We start from the raw sequence: 17,971 nt of genomic DNA, 5'->3' as shown, positions 1-17,971 counted from the left end.
CAAGTAGCTTTTCTTTCACTGCTTTAGAAAATTCCATGTCTTGGACCTTTGACAATTTGATTATAATGTGTCTCACTGTGGACTTCTTTGGATTCATCTTATATAGTGTTCTTTAGGTTCTTTGATCTGGATATCCATTTTATTCCCCAGCTCTTTAACCATTATTCCTTTTAATGGGCTTTCTGGTCCTTTGTGTATCTCTCTCTCTCTCTCTCTCTCTCTCTCTCTCTCTCTCTCTCCCTCTCCCTCTCTCTCTCCCTCTCTCCCTCTCTCCCTCTCTCCCTCTCTCCCTCTCTCCCTCTCTCCCTCCCTCCCTTCTGGAACTCTCATATGCATGGCTTGGCTCACTTGATGATGTCCCATAATTCTCTTAAGCTTTTTTTTTATTTTTTAACTTTTTTCTTTCTTTTTAATTGTGCTTCTATGACTGCATATTCCCAATGACCTTTGAGTTCATTAATCCTTTCTTTTGCTTAATCATCTGTTGAACTCCTCTAGTGAATTTTTCAGTTCAATTATTGTGTTCTTCAGCTACATTATTTCTCTTTGGCACTTTTAAAATATGTTCATTTTCTGTCTCTTGGTTGAATTTCTCACTGTATTCATTCATTTTTTTTCATATGTTAGTGAGCATCTTCTTGATAGATAGTTTTAATTCTGTCAGGTAAATTTTATAATTCTGTTTCATTAGGGTCAACCATGCAGAGGTTTAGCTTGTCCTTTTATTTGGGACATGTTTGCCCTAAATATCCCTAACAGCATATTTGCACAAAATATTTTGAACTTTATCCAGTTAGGCCCTGATGCTAGCAGCTGGGAATCATGCCTACATGGCACACCCGAGTGCCTGTGTAGTGACATGGAATGACATGGATGGGAGTAAGGGAATAGAGGGGTCTACTCCTTAAGCCACCTCCTGTCTGCCCTGTAGAAAAAGCAAATACTTCCAGTCTTTACAAACTGGCTATACCAGAGAATCCCCTGTTAATCAGCATTGTAAGAAGGAGGGCATCTACTAACTCTTCCTCTCCCTACAAAAAGCAGGCAGCTTTGAATTTTGTTTGTTCACTCTGTTCTTAGCCAAGGGGGAGCTACGTATCTGGCCGTCTAAGCCTCTGCCTCCAATTTTCCCCTGGGCAGCTAGACTGTCGTAGGCCTGCCAGAGTTCCATGATTGGTCAGACGGAAGCCAGTTTTCTAGGGAGCCTCCTTAGTAAAGTTGGGGTGCCTGGCATGCAGACTAACCCCTTCCCTCTCCTGGGTGAAGCTGGAAGCTGAGGGTATCTTCCTGATTATATCAGGGAAATATAATGTTTTCATCTTGCCAGGTATGTTTATAGACTTAAACTGATTTATTAGGAAACATTCAAGACATTAGAAAAAGATCAATGGAATAAACCCAAAGTTAGTAGAAGGAAAGAGATATGAAAGACAAAAGAAAAATAAATAAATCTGACCAACACATCTGAAAACTAGCTTTTTGAAAAAAATACATCAAACTTCTGGCAGCCCTGATCAAGGAAAAGGGAAAGAGGAACTGAGAGCGACATGAATAATGGACAAATATCCCATGACAGGCCAGAGATTCAAAAGAATTCCAAATGTACTCTTCATGTGATGTAGCTGGGAGCTAATGTCGGTGCCTGATGAATCAGCTCTTAGTGTTTTCTGAGCCACCATGAAGACTGTGAAAGGAAATCTGCAGGATGTAATTTCTGGGCCACTGTATGACCCCTGCTGTATTTAAAGGAGCCTGGGCTGTATCAGGGGCAATAACTCTGGAAAAAAGGAGTCCTAAATATCCCTACCAGCATTGATGAATTTGGTTTTGCATTTTTTCAGGGTATAGGAGCCTTTTTTCTAGCTTCTGATTTCTCACATAGGGAATTTGTTCATGAAGTATTGCTGAATTGATGTTTTGTGGGGGCAAGAGGGTCTGGGCTTCCTTCTACCGTATCACTGGTGTCATTTTTCTCTGGTTGATTTTGAGTCTCCTCTTTGTAGATATTTCTTAACAGCATATTTGCACAAAATATTTTGAACTTACATGGAGTTAGGCCCTGATGCTAGCAGCTGGGAATCATGCCTACATGGCACATCCGAGTGCCTGTGTAGTGACATGGAATGACATGGATGGGAGTCAGAGAATAGAGGGGTCTACTACTCATGCCACCTCCTGTGGCCTGGGACAAATCACTGTACATCTCCAAACGTAGTTCCCCAAATGTAAAGGAGGATGACAGGCCTTTCCTTTCCCCCTCACAACATCCTGAGCAAACCTGAGACAATGTATGGAAATAGGCAAGCGTGATGTAGCTGGGAGCTGCTGTTGGTACCTGGTGAATCAGCTCTTGGAGTTTTCACCCCACTCGGGTTTCTGGACTTCTGCCCAGGGCTCCTTTAAATATGGCAGTGGTCAATAAATCAGGCCGGAAATTACATCCTGCAGACTCCCTTTCACATCTCCGTGCAGCTCGGAGTACATTTGGAATTCTTTTTAATCTCTGTTCTGTCATGAGATCCTTGTCCATTATTCATGTTGCTCTCGGTTCTTTCTTCCCTTTTCCTTGATCAGGCCTGCCAGAGGTTTGATGTGTCTTTTTTTTTTTTTCCAAAAGCCTTCAGATGTTGATCAGATGTTGATTAGATTTATTATTTTTTCTGTTTCATTTATTTTGTCTTTCATATCTCTTTCCTTCTACTTACTTTGGGTTTATTCCATTGATCTTTTTCTAACTTCTTGAATGTTTTCCAACAAATATGCTTGTCTATAAATTGCCCTCTGTATATCTTTATCTATGTCTCAGGGTTTTGAAGCTTATCTTGTTTTTAACCTACTTTCTCTCTCTTTCTTTCTCTCTCTCTCTCTCTCTCTCTCTCTATATATATATATATATATATATATAGAGAGAGAGAGAGAGAGAGAGAGAAAGATATATATAGATATATATTATATATATATATATATATATATATTTAGTTGTAGTTGGACACAATACCTTTATTTATTGTTATGTGGTGCTGAGGAGTAAACCCAGGGTGTGCACATGCTAGGCTAGTGCTTAACCACTGAGCCACAACCCCCTTTAATCTACTTTCTTATTGCTCTTTAATTTTATTGCATTGTCATCAGATAGCACAATCTATAGAATATCAATACATTCAACTGTCTTTAGATTCACTCTGAAGCTTAATGTGGGGTCGGTTTTTTAAATGTTCCCTATCTGATGGAAAGAAAGTATATATTCTTGATTTGGTTATGAAGATATTTTATATATATATATATATAATTTGAATCTTTGCTCTGTATTATATTCTCTGCAGCAAATTATATATCTTCTCTTGCCTCAGTTTTATCATCTTTAAACTGGATGATAGTATCTATTTCATACAGTTAAGGGCCTAACATACCACGCACCACATAAAATTTAGAAACTAGTAGTGCTTTTTAGCTATAAGGTTCAGTTTATTAATCTTGTTTTTCAGATCTTCTTATCCTAGATCATTTTGTCAGTTTAGTGCATCAGTTTCTGAGAGATGTGTATTAAAAATCTCTCATAATAATTATAAAGTTTCCCATTTTCCCTTACAATTTTGGTCATTTTGCCTTATGTTTTTGGCTCTGTTGTTAGATGCCTATAGGTTCACTATTAGAACTTTTTAATGAATGATTTTCTTTCATCAGGATAGGTTGACATGTTGAACTTTATCAGTTCATGTTTGATGTGATTACTGGAATTAGACCTGTTTTGACAACATAACCAAGAATTAATTCTGTGTAACCAAATTTGAAACCTGGATGTGATTAATTGCACATCTTATATGTATTTACAGCATAGTGGTATGCATGCTATTCTGATTTGTTGTTGTCTCCAACTCCACCAAGCAAGTTCTCCAGGTTTATACAGAACATGTATTTATAGCAGGTGACTCGTAAAGCTGTTTGCTTAGACTACATTTGCTGCTAGACTTTATGGGAATTGGAGATCTCCAAGACAGTTTTAATTCCCCAAATACTGGAAACTAGGACAAAAAGGTGAGCCTTTTCGCCTCATGTCCACATGGAGATTGTAAACTATCCAGTTATATCATTGTTTGAACCAAACTTATTGGGACTGGGACTAGTAGGTGTCAACTAACTGGACTTTAAGTCCAGTAGTTACATATAGAAAGAGTGGGTTAGGGCTATAAATAAAAAACAATTGTACTAAAGGATCTTAATTACTGGCTGTATGCTGTGACCTGCATGGCCGAACCCTAAAGTCCAGTGAGGGTAATGAAGGATTAAGAAAGACACACAGACATTTACAAAGAGAAAGCTGGGACCAGGTTGGACACTGACCTCTGAGGGAGGAACAGGGACCCAGGCCTAACACAGCACACTTATTACATAAGTTTTATCATCAAAAGGTTTTCTGTGGGAAAGTTTCTGCAAAGCAGGCAGGCTTGAAGGTCACAGCGCTTGCAAACTATTATAATTATCTTTTATGCTCAGAATTCTTATCCTCGGCATCTGGTGTCTGAGCTCATGGTCAAGACTAATATAATGCTGTGCCTTTTCACAGAACTTCCACAGACAGGACACCAATCTTGTCCTGCACCTTTGCACACAAAGTTCCCAGAGCGAAAAAGAGCCACAGCATCGAGACAGTCATAGACCATGATCCAAGTCACCGCTGTCCATAGTTGTAGGATTTATAAGACTTTTAAACTATATCTGAGGTTACTTTTACATTCACTTATAGTCTAGGAAAGGAGAAAAATGCTCCTGTAACTAATTCAAGGCAGAAAAACTCTTGTCTGTTTTGTTTATTGTTATATCCCCAAAAGAGAATGCTTGGCACAGAGTCAGTGATCAATAAATACTTGTGAGAAGATTATGATACTGCAAAATATTGTTGTGGGAACTTCCACAGGAGAGAGTCTAACTACAATGTGCCAGGTGGTAAAACCTCCAGGAGGACGTGACAGTCAAGTGAGGTCTTGAAGAATAAACAGATCTGGGGATTAAAGTCTGCACCATTAAGATTCCATCAGAGAAACAAACTAGGGATGATACAGGATACGAGATTAAGCGTAGGAACTGAGCTGGCATAATTGTGGGACCTAGTTACGTATTTTGTGTTCAACTGCTGCCTATTGGTCTGGTGGTGGGCCCAAAGTCAGCAGAGGGCCTGTCAGGAGGCAAGTAGGCAGAGTGAAGGGGGGAAGACCAAGGGCAAACTGCAGCTGTGTGGCTGAGCTCCAAGTGTATCATTCTCTGAGGCCAACAAGGCTCCAACTGGAGGACACAGGTGGCCTGCATCCTTTGACATGAAACTAAGCACACCTGCAGCCCAAGACGGGGGAACCTAAGGACTCCTGGGGTGCTGCAGGCTACCTGCTGCCTCAGGGTCTGCACACACTGGTCCAGGAGAGGGAGAAGTCAAAGGAGGATCCAGAAGAAGCTGAAGAAGCTGAGAGTCCCCAAACTGCCCAGGCCAACAAGGTGGTGTGCCGATCAGTGCCTTCTGCCCTGCATCGAGCGTCCATACATCAGGATGTGACTGCTGCTTTACTTCCATCCTCCAGATTTAATGCAAAGTCACATGGCCCAGGAGTGTGCAGGGTGGAAGTTTTGAGGAATGTAGCTCAGGCTCAGATGAGTTGACCCAGGACACATTCACCCCAGAGGGCTCGGGTGGAATGCCACTGGCCTGGGAGACTTCTCACATAAACGGAATACACGGAGGCCATTCACTCCAGAGGACATAAGGTGGGCTCAGGGTCCTCCTGCTCTCCTGGAGTGACCCATGACATATCTGGGATTATTCATTTGGTGTTTGCTGAGTGATTCCTACAAGCCACACGCTATTCTAGGCATCAGGGAAACTGGTGGACAGAGCAGAGTCCCTGCCCTATGGGGCTTACCTTTCAGTGAGGGAAGCTGAGAACAAATAAGTAGACAAATAACATCACACTGTGAGATGTATTTTGGGAAAAACATACAGCAAGGTGGGAGAGAGACTGCAAGGGGTGGTGTTTTAGAGAAGGTGGTCAGGGAGCAACAATCTCATAGCACATTAACACCAGTGCTTGCTATGCACCTAATACTATCCTGGGGCCTTTATATGTATTGGTTCATTTAATTCTGATGACAACCTGAGTAATTTTCCCAAGATTGTATCACCAATAAGAACTGGTATTTGAACACAGGGAGCCTGCTGCTAGAGTCCAAAATCAGAAACTAAAGTGAGGAAGCAAAGAATGTAAGCATCAGAGCAAAGAGCATTTCAGGCAGAAGGATCAGCCTGTGCAAGCCCTGAGGCAGGTCTGGTTGTTTAGAGTCTGGACATGTCACAATTGGAGGGGTTTATTCAACATTAAAGACAGTTGGTATACACATCTTAATATTGGGGTAAAGGTTGGAAATAGAAAAGTAAATTTGTCATAAATAACCATGTGTCACCAATATCCGTGTGGCATTTAATGCCATGGGACTAGATGAGATTCTGATGCCTGGGGCAGAAGAGGAGGGAGTATTATTGGAGGAGACTGAGAAGGAGGTACTTAGTGGGACAAAGGAGACCTAGAAGCCAGATACCCCAATCCTGCTGAGAGGTCCAGCTAGCTGAGGCTGGAGGATTGAGCACTGTGCAATGTGAATGTCACTGTTGACCTCAGCATTGTTGACATGTAGACACTTCAGTATGTGGAAAGGCACCAAACCATTTTGTTGCAGGTCAAGTGGGGTTGGGAGCTCAGGGTCCCACCCTCGAGCTCAGCTCTGCCCCTTCCTACCCAAGTGATCCCAAGACCCCTCCCCGCCAAGGTTTCATATAGTTTGAAAATCACATATGCAAGCTAACGAGTTCATTTATAGTTGGTGAGTGTATTCAGGAAAGGGAAGATGCTGGTTCAAGGTCACACTTCCTGGTTAGTGAGAAATCCAGGTTGTAGTTTATCACGGATGAGATCTGACATCAACAAATCTGCTCCTACCCTGTCTTAACATACTGTTTTCCATGGACAGTGGTTACCATTACAAGTGGAAAAATAAAAATTAAAAAGTCTTTTGTACCCTTATGTCTTTGTGGAAAGGAGAGAATGATAAAATGAGCAAATTCAACTGAGTGAGAATTCTGAAAGCTCATTGTCCCCCCATCATTTCTGATTCTCCACCCAGGTCCCATTTCTCAATGCTTTTGGCCTTTCAGCAAGTTCCCTGTTCTCTGACCCTATGTGAGGAGGTGCAGCACACCACAACCTATATGATGGGCCTGATAACCAAGACTAAGTTGCTCACTTTTACTGACCCCTGGCTGTGGGTCAGTAGTGTACTCTGATCCTCACCACAGAGTACACCACAAATCAGGCCCAGCAGGGATCCCTCTCTACAGGCTGAAGTGGTTAAGGTCAGACTAGTCCCACGGTTCCACAACTGTGATGGTGGACCCTGGGCCAGTTACTTATTCTCTCCAACTTGAGTCTCTCCTGCTATATGAATTGCTTGGTAGACTGCAAAAGAGGACGCAAGCATAAGCACTGCCGTGGTCAGAACCAGGCCCTGTTCAGGCATGGTGGGATCATGGCCTCCTCCTTCCAGGCCTCTGAGCTGGGCACAGACAGTGGATCTCAGGGGGCTCTTTCTCCTCTGCTCTCTGGTTGAAGAAGCCAGGTGAAATCAGGGAACTGTGCTTAATCTCTTTGTGTCACTGTTTTTTGCCTTAGGATCCATGTTCAGAGCAGAAGGAGCCCTCCCAGACACTGCCCAGAGAAGAGTATCAAGATAAGTTAGCAGCTGAAGAAGGAACCAGCAGCGACGAAGAAGAAAGGTACAGACCCTGAGCGCTCTAACGGATGAGGACTCAGATTTGGAAGGAGGCATTCATTCATTCCCTCTGTCCTCAAGTATTTATCCCTGCTCTTTGCACCATGCTCAGGGAGGGAATATCTTGTGTGTTGTTAGCATAGCTGTGGCCAATTACCACACCAACCCAGAGAGGTCATGGTATAGTTTAAGCTCAAAGAGATTAGGAAGCCTCCCCAAGATTCAGTCCTGGAAAAGTAGTAAGTTTTGTCCCTGGGGGGAAATGCCCCTCTGCATCACCTGTACTAGTCAGCTGTTGCTGCTATAACAAGCATCCTCAGATATCAGTGATTTTATAGGTGAGCTATCTTTATTCTTGATTCATCCAGCCTCTTAGGGCCTTGTGTACAGTTGGTGCTAGCTGAGGGTTAGGTGCTACTGCTTTCCTACAGACTAGAGTTCAAGTTTGTTCCATGTGCCCTCTCATCCTGGGATCCAGACTGAGGGATTAGCCCTATTAAGGGCAGGTTATTGTCATGGTAAAGGGAAAGAGCTCAAAAGGGCTAAGAGGAACATGCAATGCCTCTTAAAGATAAGTACTTTAAGAATTGCATTCTAGGGGCTGGGGATGTGGCTCAAGTGGTAGCGCGCTCACCTGGCATGCGTGCAGCCCGGGTTCGATCCTCAGCACCACATACAAACAAAGATGTGTGTCTGCCGAAAACTAAAAAATAAAAAAAAAAAGAATTGCATTCTATTCCACACTTGTTCCATGGGCCAGCATAAGTCATGGAACCACAACTTACATTAATGAGCAGGGAAGCATTTACTTTTATGCATCTTAGTCCAGTGGGCTGCTTTAACAATATATCTTAGCTGGGTGACTGAGGAGAAATTTATTTCTTTTATATTAAAAGGTGGGAAATTCAAGATCAAAGTACCAACCATACAGTGCCTGATTGGGACACTCTTTACAGATGACCATCTTTTCCATCTTCTCAAATAGCAGAGTGGGGAGGGAGAGAGAGATCAATTTCCCATGTCTATTCCTATAAGGGCACTAATCCTATCATGAGGGATCCACCCTTGTGACCTAATTATTTCCAAATGCTCCATCAAAACTAGTATCAAATTGGCAATTAGAGCTTCAACATAGGAATTTGGGGAGATACAATGTAACCTATAATGTACTTATAGCCACAACAAGCAGGGGAAGAGGACAGTATTTTCTGAGTAGATACAACATGAAACAGTCTGTTCCAGTATCTCGTAAGATTCTGATACACAGAGTCTAGGGTACCTCTCAATCATGTTATTTTGAGAACATGTGCCAGGTAATTCTGAGGACACCACAGTTATGTCCCACTGCCCTATACTAACACATGACATATGTGGGGTCCTGGCAGATGACCTGTATGCTCCTGCCATCTGGAAGTTCTCTAGGTGATTGACAGGCAGGGTAACACACAGTCCAGTGAACTCCCCAGCTCAGAAGAGTCCCATACACTCTCCAGCTTCTGTGTCAGTCTCTAGGAGGCACATGAGCAAAACAGTTAACAAGGACAGAATAGAGTCAGGCCTCCAGGTTAAATCCTGGCTCTGCCACTTAGTCTCTGGCAGCCATAAACCTTGTTCTGTGTAGAACTCCTGATACTGGAGGGAAAGAAAGCTCTCTTTCCCTGAGAACGCTGGCAGAAATTTCAAAGAGGTACCTAGTGGGTCCATCTGGGTGACCTGTATCTTCAAGATGGCCATTCTTACCATCCCACTTTGTTTGGCCAGGCACGTGTCATATGCCCTTCCCCAGGGCCAGCTGTACCCAAACCCCATGGACTAAACAGGGTCACCACTGAAGGGGGACAGGCTTTCCCATGACAGGATGCTGGGCAGATCAGCAGCATGTTGTGATCACAGCAGCCTTCTTTTTCTCCTATTGAGGCTATGTCACTGAGGAAGGACACCCAACTACAGGAGAATTAGGGATTAGGGAGGCCAGGCCCTGGAGGCTGTTCCCACAGATTTTTTTTTTTGGAGGGGGGTGGGTAGAAAAGCTAAGCAATATAAAAGAAGTGGGACTCCTTTTTGCATGTTCTGCAGTTACTTCCAGGAGGCATGAGAACTGGGAACAGACAACTGACCTTCTAGGCACAGCGGCTCTAAGAGAACAGCAGCTTGTCCATTGGCTTTGACATGAAGTGAGGGACAGCAGGTCACACTCTAATTTAAAGGGGAGTTGGGTAAGGTCAGTCAGCTGTGCCTGCTTTGTGCAGGATGGCAGGACAGTGGGATGGCGGGATGGGACCAGTTCCTTAGGATGAGGGGAATTAGAGGCAATGGAATGAGTACAGAAAGGGAAATTGCCACTTGTGGTATTCCAGGGAATAATAATAATGGTGAAATAATAATGTTTATTGAATGGTGAAGTATAATAAGCACATTTAAAGCATGAATCTATTTAATCTTCAAATGTAGATCCCATTATTGGGCAGGGGTTATAGCTCAGTTGGTAGAGTGCTTGCCTTGCATGCACCAGGCCCTGGGTTCAATCCTCAGCACCACAACAAAACAAAACAAAACAAATAGAGATCCCATTATTAAAGAACTTCATTTGGAAGATTTCTGAGGAATAGAAAAGTACAAAGTAACTTGCCTAAGTAACTTTTCCAATAAATGGAAAGATCTGAATGCGCTATCATTTGACTGAGATGTTAATTTCATGGTTGTATATATTTGTTTATAAATATTTATTTATATTAAAATTCACTAACATACACTTGCATTTCACTATATGTAAATTTCACTTCAATTAAACATTTAAATAATAATACATGAGCCCATGTCCTGGGAGGAAGTCCAGTCCCTTCCCCAGGATTTACCAGGAGAGCTCACCTGCTCCACACAGTGGCCCTGGGGGCCACCTGTCACTCTTGCTCTGGGCTATCCTCTCTGCCTTTCCAGCCTTCTCCTAACCTTAGGTTTGTTTCAGACCCAGGTATGCCCTGTTTTTTGCTCCTTAAACTGTATTTAGTACATCTTCAAAAAGCTTGAAGATAACCTAAGAGAATTAGAATGCAAAGAAATAGAACTTCTCTTTTTAAATATTTAATTAGTTCTTCATATAATGCTTACTGTGTACCAAACACTGTTTTAAGTACTTTGTAGATATTAAATCTATTAAGCCATATCACAATCCAAGTAAAAGATACAATTGTTGGCCCTATTATAGATGAGGCAGCTCAAAGTCCAAATAGCTTGAAGATCTCACTCAAGGTCACATAACTGGGACAACTGGGACATAGTCGCCCTGGAATGAGAAGCTGGGCAGTTCACCCCCAGCACTCAGGGTCTCAGCCATGTGGCTGTGCTGCTGCTCCCAGCATCCTGCTTTTCCTTTCAGGGTCCCTGTTGACTGTCTCCTCCTTAACCCCCCACCTGAGACCCTTTGCTGGGCCCTCTTAAGCAGAGACCTCTTCCTATGTCCTCCATCACAGCCCAGGCCCCTAAACCCCTGAACTCTGGTCCTCTGGCCTAATGTCCTCGCCAGGGGAAGCAAAACATCACCCTAGGCCATCCTTGTACATTGTCAAACAAGACAAACACTTAGCAGCCCAGTCCAAACATTTGAATTTCTCAGTAGATCAAAAATTCAGAACTGAGGAAGCTGGGAATGGGGGAGGGTCCCCTCAAAGGCATTCATCAGCGTCTTATCTTGAATGAAGAAACTATTGTGGCTTTCAATAGCCATTTGGGTTCATGCTTTCATATGTAGAGGCTTCTTTATTTTTTTTATTTTAATTTTTTATTGGTTGTTCACAACATTACAAAGCTCTTGACATATTATATTTCATACATTAGATTGAAGTGAGTTATGAACTCCCAATTTTTACCCCAAATGCAGATTGCAGAATCACATCGGTTACACATCCACAATTTTACATAATGCCCTATTAGTAACTGTTGTATTCTGCTACCTTTCCTATCCCCTACTATGCCCCCTCCCCTTCCCTCACATCTTCTCTCTGTAGAGGCTTCTTTATAATCCGTCAATTTATACCTGGGGACAGCCAGTATAAGTTATGAGCATGCTTTGAAAAGCGTAAAGTACTGTGCGGTTGTTTCATTTTCTTTCATATGAAGGAAAAGTTGTGAAAACCTTTAGACCATACAAACCTCTCTTTTGGAGCTCCCAGGGACCCCCAAAAGAACTCTAAGCTCTCAAACATTCTGACAGTCAGTCATCATTTATTAAGTATCCATTAAAATGGGTATCAGGTAGTTCCTGCAGAATCCTGTGCAGTAACATTTAGGATGTCTATGTCAGGTTGCTTTTTGAAAGACAAGATGTTTCTCACCATACCAACTACTCCTGGAGCCACCTCCTCTAGGCAGAGTGGCTGAGATGGTGTGCTGTGTCATTCTGAGCCCTAGGATCTTTAGTGATGTGGTCTTCATGTCTTCCAAGGATTGAAGTGCCCCTCAAGGAGAGAAGTGACCCACGACTTCCACTGGGCTCTTTGCTGAAGGAAAAGGCACCTGAAATCCAGCGTCTTCAGGAGGACTGGCAAAGCCAGAAGGCCAGGCTGCAAGCCCAGGTAGGGGACTTCCCATGGAGTGAGACCTGCCTCCTTCTTCAGACAACTCTGGGGAAGCACTAGGGCAGGCTGCCATTCAAGCTGGAGAGGGCATTAGAGTCCAGGACGAGGCAGGATTCTTGGTTTTGTTAATTTATTTATTCAAACTCTGCCCTATTCAAAAGCTCAGTGGTAGAGCAATCACGGTACATGTGCCAGGCCCTGGGTTCACTCCCTCGTACTGCCCCCCAAAATCTCCTACTGTGCTCATAGACACACTGTTGATACATCAGTGAACAGTGAATGTTATATATGGTATTTCATATATAAGGAACACACGCATTAGCAACAGTGGTGGGAATACAATAAACCGCTCTCCATATCCTTGGTTTCTCCAACCTTGAATTTAATCGAATACAGATGGAAAACAATTAAGAGTAAAAACTACTTCTGTACTGCACATGTACAGATTTTTATTTCTTGATATTTTCTAAACAATAGAATTTGACAACTGTTTACATAGTTGCCCTTATTCATTGCATTTACATGCCATTGGGTATAGTAAGGAATGTAGGGATGGCTTAAAGTATGCAGGAGGATGTGCGCGGGTTAGATGCAAATTCGGCACTGTTTTATGTGGTATCCATAGATGTGCTGGATCTAGTCCCCTCCAGATACAGAGGGACAATTGTGTTTTGTGCTTTAGCAGAGGAGTTTGGAACAGACAGAAAGTACTAGAGTAAGAAATAAGCAAATCATGCAGTACCTTAGAAGGAGATGGGTCTTCAGGAAAGGAGCAGGAAAGGGTGGAGGGGCTGGAGTTCCCTCTAAATGACTCATGGGAAAAAGCCTCAGGAAGAAACAAGATGGAGAATCAAGCCCCTGAGGGAGGTGAGGGAGGCCACCTTGCGGGGAGAATGTTCTGGCCCCTCCTGATTTCTCTTAGAGGGTTTGTGTCCCAGAACATCCTCACTTTCCCTCATGGGTGGCTCTAGCAGAGCCCTCTGCCCCTGCCCTGGAGGACTTGCCACCCGGGTTCTTCTTCTTCGGCTGGCATTTCCACTCCTCAGAGTTGCCCCACACAGGAGGCTCAGCTAGTGAGAATGTCAGAAAGCTCTGGTTAGGGGGACAGTCCGGGAGGGCAGGGGCGGCCGTCTTGAGGCGCGCGGTGGCGGGCAGGTCTCGCAGATGCAGCGGGCCCTGGAGCAGTGCACCAGCAGCTACCAGGAGGACCTGCGCGAGCTCCAGCAGCTGTCGGACCAGGAGCGCGAGCGGCTGCGGCGCGAGCTCCAGGACAGCCTCCAGCAGAGCCAGGCCGCCAAGGCGCAGCTCGAGGCCTCTCACCAACGCGCCCTGCGAGCCCTGGACAAGGCCAAGACGCAGGAGCTCAAGGTAGGGGCAACTGCGGGAGCCAAGCCGTGCAGTTCTCAGGCCCCTGACAGGCCCCTGACGTGTCAGCCCCTGTTGCGCACCACCTGACGCCCCAGGGCCTTTTGTCCATTATCTCCAGCACCCACGTGATCACACAAGGTCACTATTATCCTATTACCTTTTCCATACAAGGAAAGAGGCTCAGAGAAATTCAGCAAAATTGCAAAAGGTCACATAGTAGTAAGGGGCAAGGCAGGGACTCAGACTTGTCCCTTAGGCTTCTGGTGCCGCTTTCTCCTAAGGGCATGTGTCCTGGTAAGAACAACTTGCTTTCCCGACTTGAGCAATGTCGCGCATGAGGCATGCTGGGAATGTGAGCCCAGGCCAGCAGTGAAAGGGGGAGGGGAGCTCCACGCTGAGAAAGAGCAGCTTAGCATCAAGAGCTCCCAAGGCTGTGGGAAGCTGCCAGGTGGTGGTCAGCCCAAATGATGTTGAATCCATCAGGCCATCTAGGCAAAGTTCATCCAGCACCTTCTACCTCTAACTTTTTGGTTCTTTGTAATATATGTCCATATTGCCCTGATAAAAAAGCAAAACAACCTTTAAGAAAGAAAGAAAGAAAGAGAGAGAGAGAGAGAGAGAGGGAGGGAGGGAGGAAAGAAGGAAGAAGTGAGATAATGCGCTGGACTGCCTGACATTTACCAGGTACTCAAGTAAAAAAGTTCCCTTGCTTCTTTTATTTTTCTGTCTTTTTCCAATTTAGTTTGCAATTGCAGAACAGTCTGGTCAATGAGACGCTCTAAGGCTATCCGCTGTTGGGTAGCTCTGGCTTTCATGTTTGTCAGGACTTCTCCCCTCCCCTGGGGGCTGCAGACCCTAAACCACTGCAGAGGCAGAGGAAGCCTGAGGCTTTGCTCACCTGTAAGGGAAAGCTCCAGGGGTTCTGGGAGGCACATGAAGAAGGATCTGAGGCCCAGCCAGGGCAGAGGAAAGGGCACTCTGCTCATCACGGGCTCCAAGTCCTAGTGCTCGGAAACTCTAGAACCAGATTCAGGGTTCTTCATTGCAGCTTCAGTCTGCATGGGGATGGTTCTAAAATGAGACCAAAGAGGTTAAGTGCTGATTCTGATTGGTAGGAGCCAACATCCAGCATTGCTGGTGCAGACTAGTAATTAAGAATAAGCCATCTGGGTTCAAGCTCTGGACCTAATCACTTACAAGGTGTGAGCCAGGGCAGGTCACCTAGCTCCTCTGTGGGGGTCTCAGTCTCCTCATTTATAAAATGATAGATAATAGTATGTATCAAATGGCATGTTTGAGAAGATTAAAAGACATGATACATGTAAAGTACTTATTAAGACATGGCTAAGAGCTCATTTTTTAAAAGGTCCACTCTTGCTACTCATTTATTTATTCTACAGATACTTATCAGGCCGTGGTTGTGAGCTGCCATGGTGCTGAGCGTGGGAGGTAACAGATGATTAACACCCTGTCCTCCTAGGACTCAGCGCCAAGGGCACAGGTAGCCACTAAAACAGACTGCTGTAATTTAGCGGGCCAGAGCCATGAGAGTTGTCCAGAGTATTTGGGGAGCACAGAGAAAGGAGACTTTATACAGTACAAGATGTGAGAGACAGGTGGAATCAGGACCCTTGGGAAACCCCAAGGTGACCACAAAAAGGACAGATAAACTTCCCCATGGAGACTGGAGCACTCACCAGAGATGAGTGTCTGATGTGATACAAAGTCTGGGTGCAGCACCCTGAGTGGTCATCACTGTCAGGGGCTTCTCTGCAAGACAGTGGGCAGCTGACCTGAATCCCTGCTGTCCCTAGAGACAGGGACATGGTCACAGAGTTAGAGATTGCCTCCCTCTTTTATAGCCCTGTGTGTTCCCACTTCCCTGGACATAAAAATTACCGATCAGCATTCTCTGAGCCTTGCAGCAAGTGTAAGTGCCAAAGGAGGGAAGTCAGACGGTTTGAAAGCAGGAGGCCAGGCCTTCCTGTCTTCTCATTGCATAGGCTTGCCACTACAAGACAGAGTTTCCCATGGAATAAGACATCCTCCTCCTGCTGCTGGGGAGGAGCAGAGACAGAGCCTGGGAGAGCAGGCTCTGAGTTCCTGCTGGGTTCAGTAACTTGGCTGGAAGATGGCTGAGTTCTCCCCAACAAGAGACTCATGGATTCTGCCCCCAGGGGTCACACCCCCTACCTGTCTTCAGGCAGATCCTTTACTTTCTAAGACCCTTTCTTCCTTTATTAAAAGGAGTTGGGGTTAAAACTCCTGTATTCTCTTCTGTGTGACTTAAAGAAAGCCAAGTCATCTCTAATAGCCCTAGCTTCCTATTTTAACTGGAACTCTCTGGGTTGCAAAAAGAAAAAACACAGCAGAAACTGTATTTGTTTCTTATTGCTGCTATTAACAAATCACCACAAACTTGGGACTTAACACAAAACAAACCTGTTACCTGACACTTGTGGAGGTCGGAAATCTGAAAATCAAGGTGTTGGCAGAGCTGAGTCCCTTCAGTAGGCTCTAGGGAGAGTCTGCTTCTTGGCCTTTTCCACTCCCAGGGGCTGCCTGCTTTCCTTGGTTCCTGGCCCCATCCTGCATCATCAAAGGCAGTCATCCAGCATCTTCACATCTCTCTCCCTCTCTCTCCTAAATTCCACCACAAAACCCCTGTATCCCTTTTATAATGACTCTTGCGATTGAGGCCTACAAGATAATTCAGAATAATCTCTTTTCAAGATCCTGAACCTAATCACATCTGCCAAGTTCATTTTACCATGAAAGGTAACATACTTAGTTTCCAGAGATTCAGACATGAACATCTTAGTGGCCTTTTCTGTACCTACCACAGGTGCCTCTGCCCCCTCATCCCGGGAAAGATAGAAGATAGTGTTTTAGTCAGCTTTCACATTGCTGTGACCAAAATACCTGAACAGAACAACTGAAAGGAGGGAAAGTTTATTTGGGGCTCAGGGTTTCAGAGGTCTCAGTCCATAAATGGCTGATTCCATTGCTGTGGGCCCACAGTGTACAGAGACAGTATATCATGGCAGAATGGGCTAGCACAGGAAATCTGCTTGGCTCGTGATGGGGTGAGGAAGCAGAGAGAGGAGGGGAAAGGGTCACAGAAATGTGCACCCTCCCAGGGCACACCTCCAGCCAGACCCTACCTGCCTATGGTTAGCACCCAGGCCGTCCATTTGAACTAAGTTGGACTGATTAGGTTAAAGCTCTCATAGTCTCATCATTTCACCTCTGATTATTCCTGCATCCACAGGAGCTTTTTGGAGACACCTCATGTCCACACCATAACAATTCAGTGCTTCTGAGTGTGTTAAATCTGTAGCCACACAGTCAGTGTCTGTACCTGTCCCTTTGTCTCATTCCCTTCCTCCTCCGTGTCCTAACACTAAATTCCCAATGAAAGAATTCTGATTGGGCCCCCATGGAACAGATGTCTTCTCTGGTCCAATCAGCTGTGGATGGGGGTGAGTTCATGTGGTACAAAATGGCCAGTCCATTGCTAGAGCATCCCCGTAGCCTAACAAGCCCTCCACAATTGAGTAATGAACGCCCAATTTTATGCCTCCTTCCTCCTGCTTCTGCCCACAGGCCATAGAGGAGCGCTTGAAGAAGGAATCCAGCCACAGCCTCCAGATGCAACACCAGGCACACCGGCTGGAGCTCCAGGCCTTGGAGGAAAAGGCCAGGCAAGAGCTGCAAGAGGAGCGTGAGAGGATGCAGGCACAGCAAGCGCTGCTGCTAGGTACACCCCGCCTGCAGTCTTCAAGTGCCTGGCCACCTGCAGGGGCCACGTGAAACCAGTGGCCAGCAGGGACTCGGGCCTAAAAGCATGCAGGCCAGAGCAACAACCTTGCTCTGCCTCCAACAGCTGTGCCACTTGGGTGCCTCACCCTGAGCCTCGTTTTCCTGTTCTATAAAATGGAGTCACAATTGTCCCTGCCTCATAGAGTAGTTATATAGAATTAAAGGAAATATTAGTTCTATATAATAGGAGTATCTTGCATATAATAGGAGCCCAGGGAATATAGATATTAACGTCATTATTAATATTAAATGTAAGTCAGATCTCTGAGCTTTCCCAGATTGAGGGATTGCCTCAGCCTCTCACTGAAGGTTTAATCCAGTCTTTCCTGGTCTTCTTTTGTGTGCTCTCAACATGATATTCAGCCCCTCATCTGTTTCCACATCAAAAACCACTCACA

The 17,971-nt window shown here is 44.7% G+C and overlaps 1 protein-coding gene across 2 annotated transcripts in view; it reads left to right on the top strand.

Moving 5' to 3' along the window:
• Fam184b (family with sequence similarity 184 member B) overlaps window positions 1-17,971 on the top strand; it is a 105,626-nt gene that overhangs the window by 75,670 nt on the left and 11,985 nt on the right. For both annotated transcript variants that reach the window (XM_005318940.5, XM_078021123.1), the window contains 4 exons: window positions 7,710-7,813; window positions 12,251-12,380; window positions 13,539-13,751; window positions 17,358-17,511. In XM_005318940.5, the coding sequence (XP_005318997.2) occupies window positions 7,710-7,813; window positions 12,251-12,380; window positions 13,539-13,751; window positions 17,358-17,511 (601 nt within the window). The remainder of the gene's footprint in view (window positions 1-7,709; window positions 7,814-12,250; window positions 12,381-13,538; window positions 13,752-17,357; window positions 17,512-17,971) is intronic.

The sequence above is a fragment of the Ictidomys tridecemlineatus genome, chromosome 9, assembly GCF_052094955.1.
Source record: "Ictidomys tridecemlineatus isolate mIctTri1 chromosome 9, mIctTri1.hap1, whole genome shotgun sequence".
In the NCBI taxonomy this organism is placed as follows: Eukaryota; Metazoa; Chordata; class Mammalia; order Rodentia; family Sciuridae; genus Ictidomys; species Ictidomys tridecemlineatus.
This window is presented reverse-complemented; position numbering and strand designations above follow the sequence as displayed.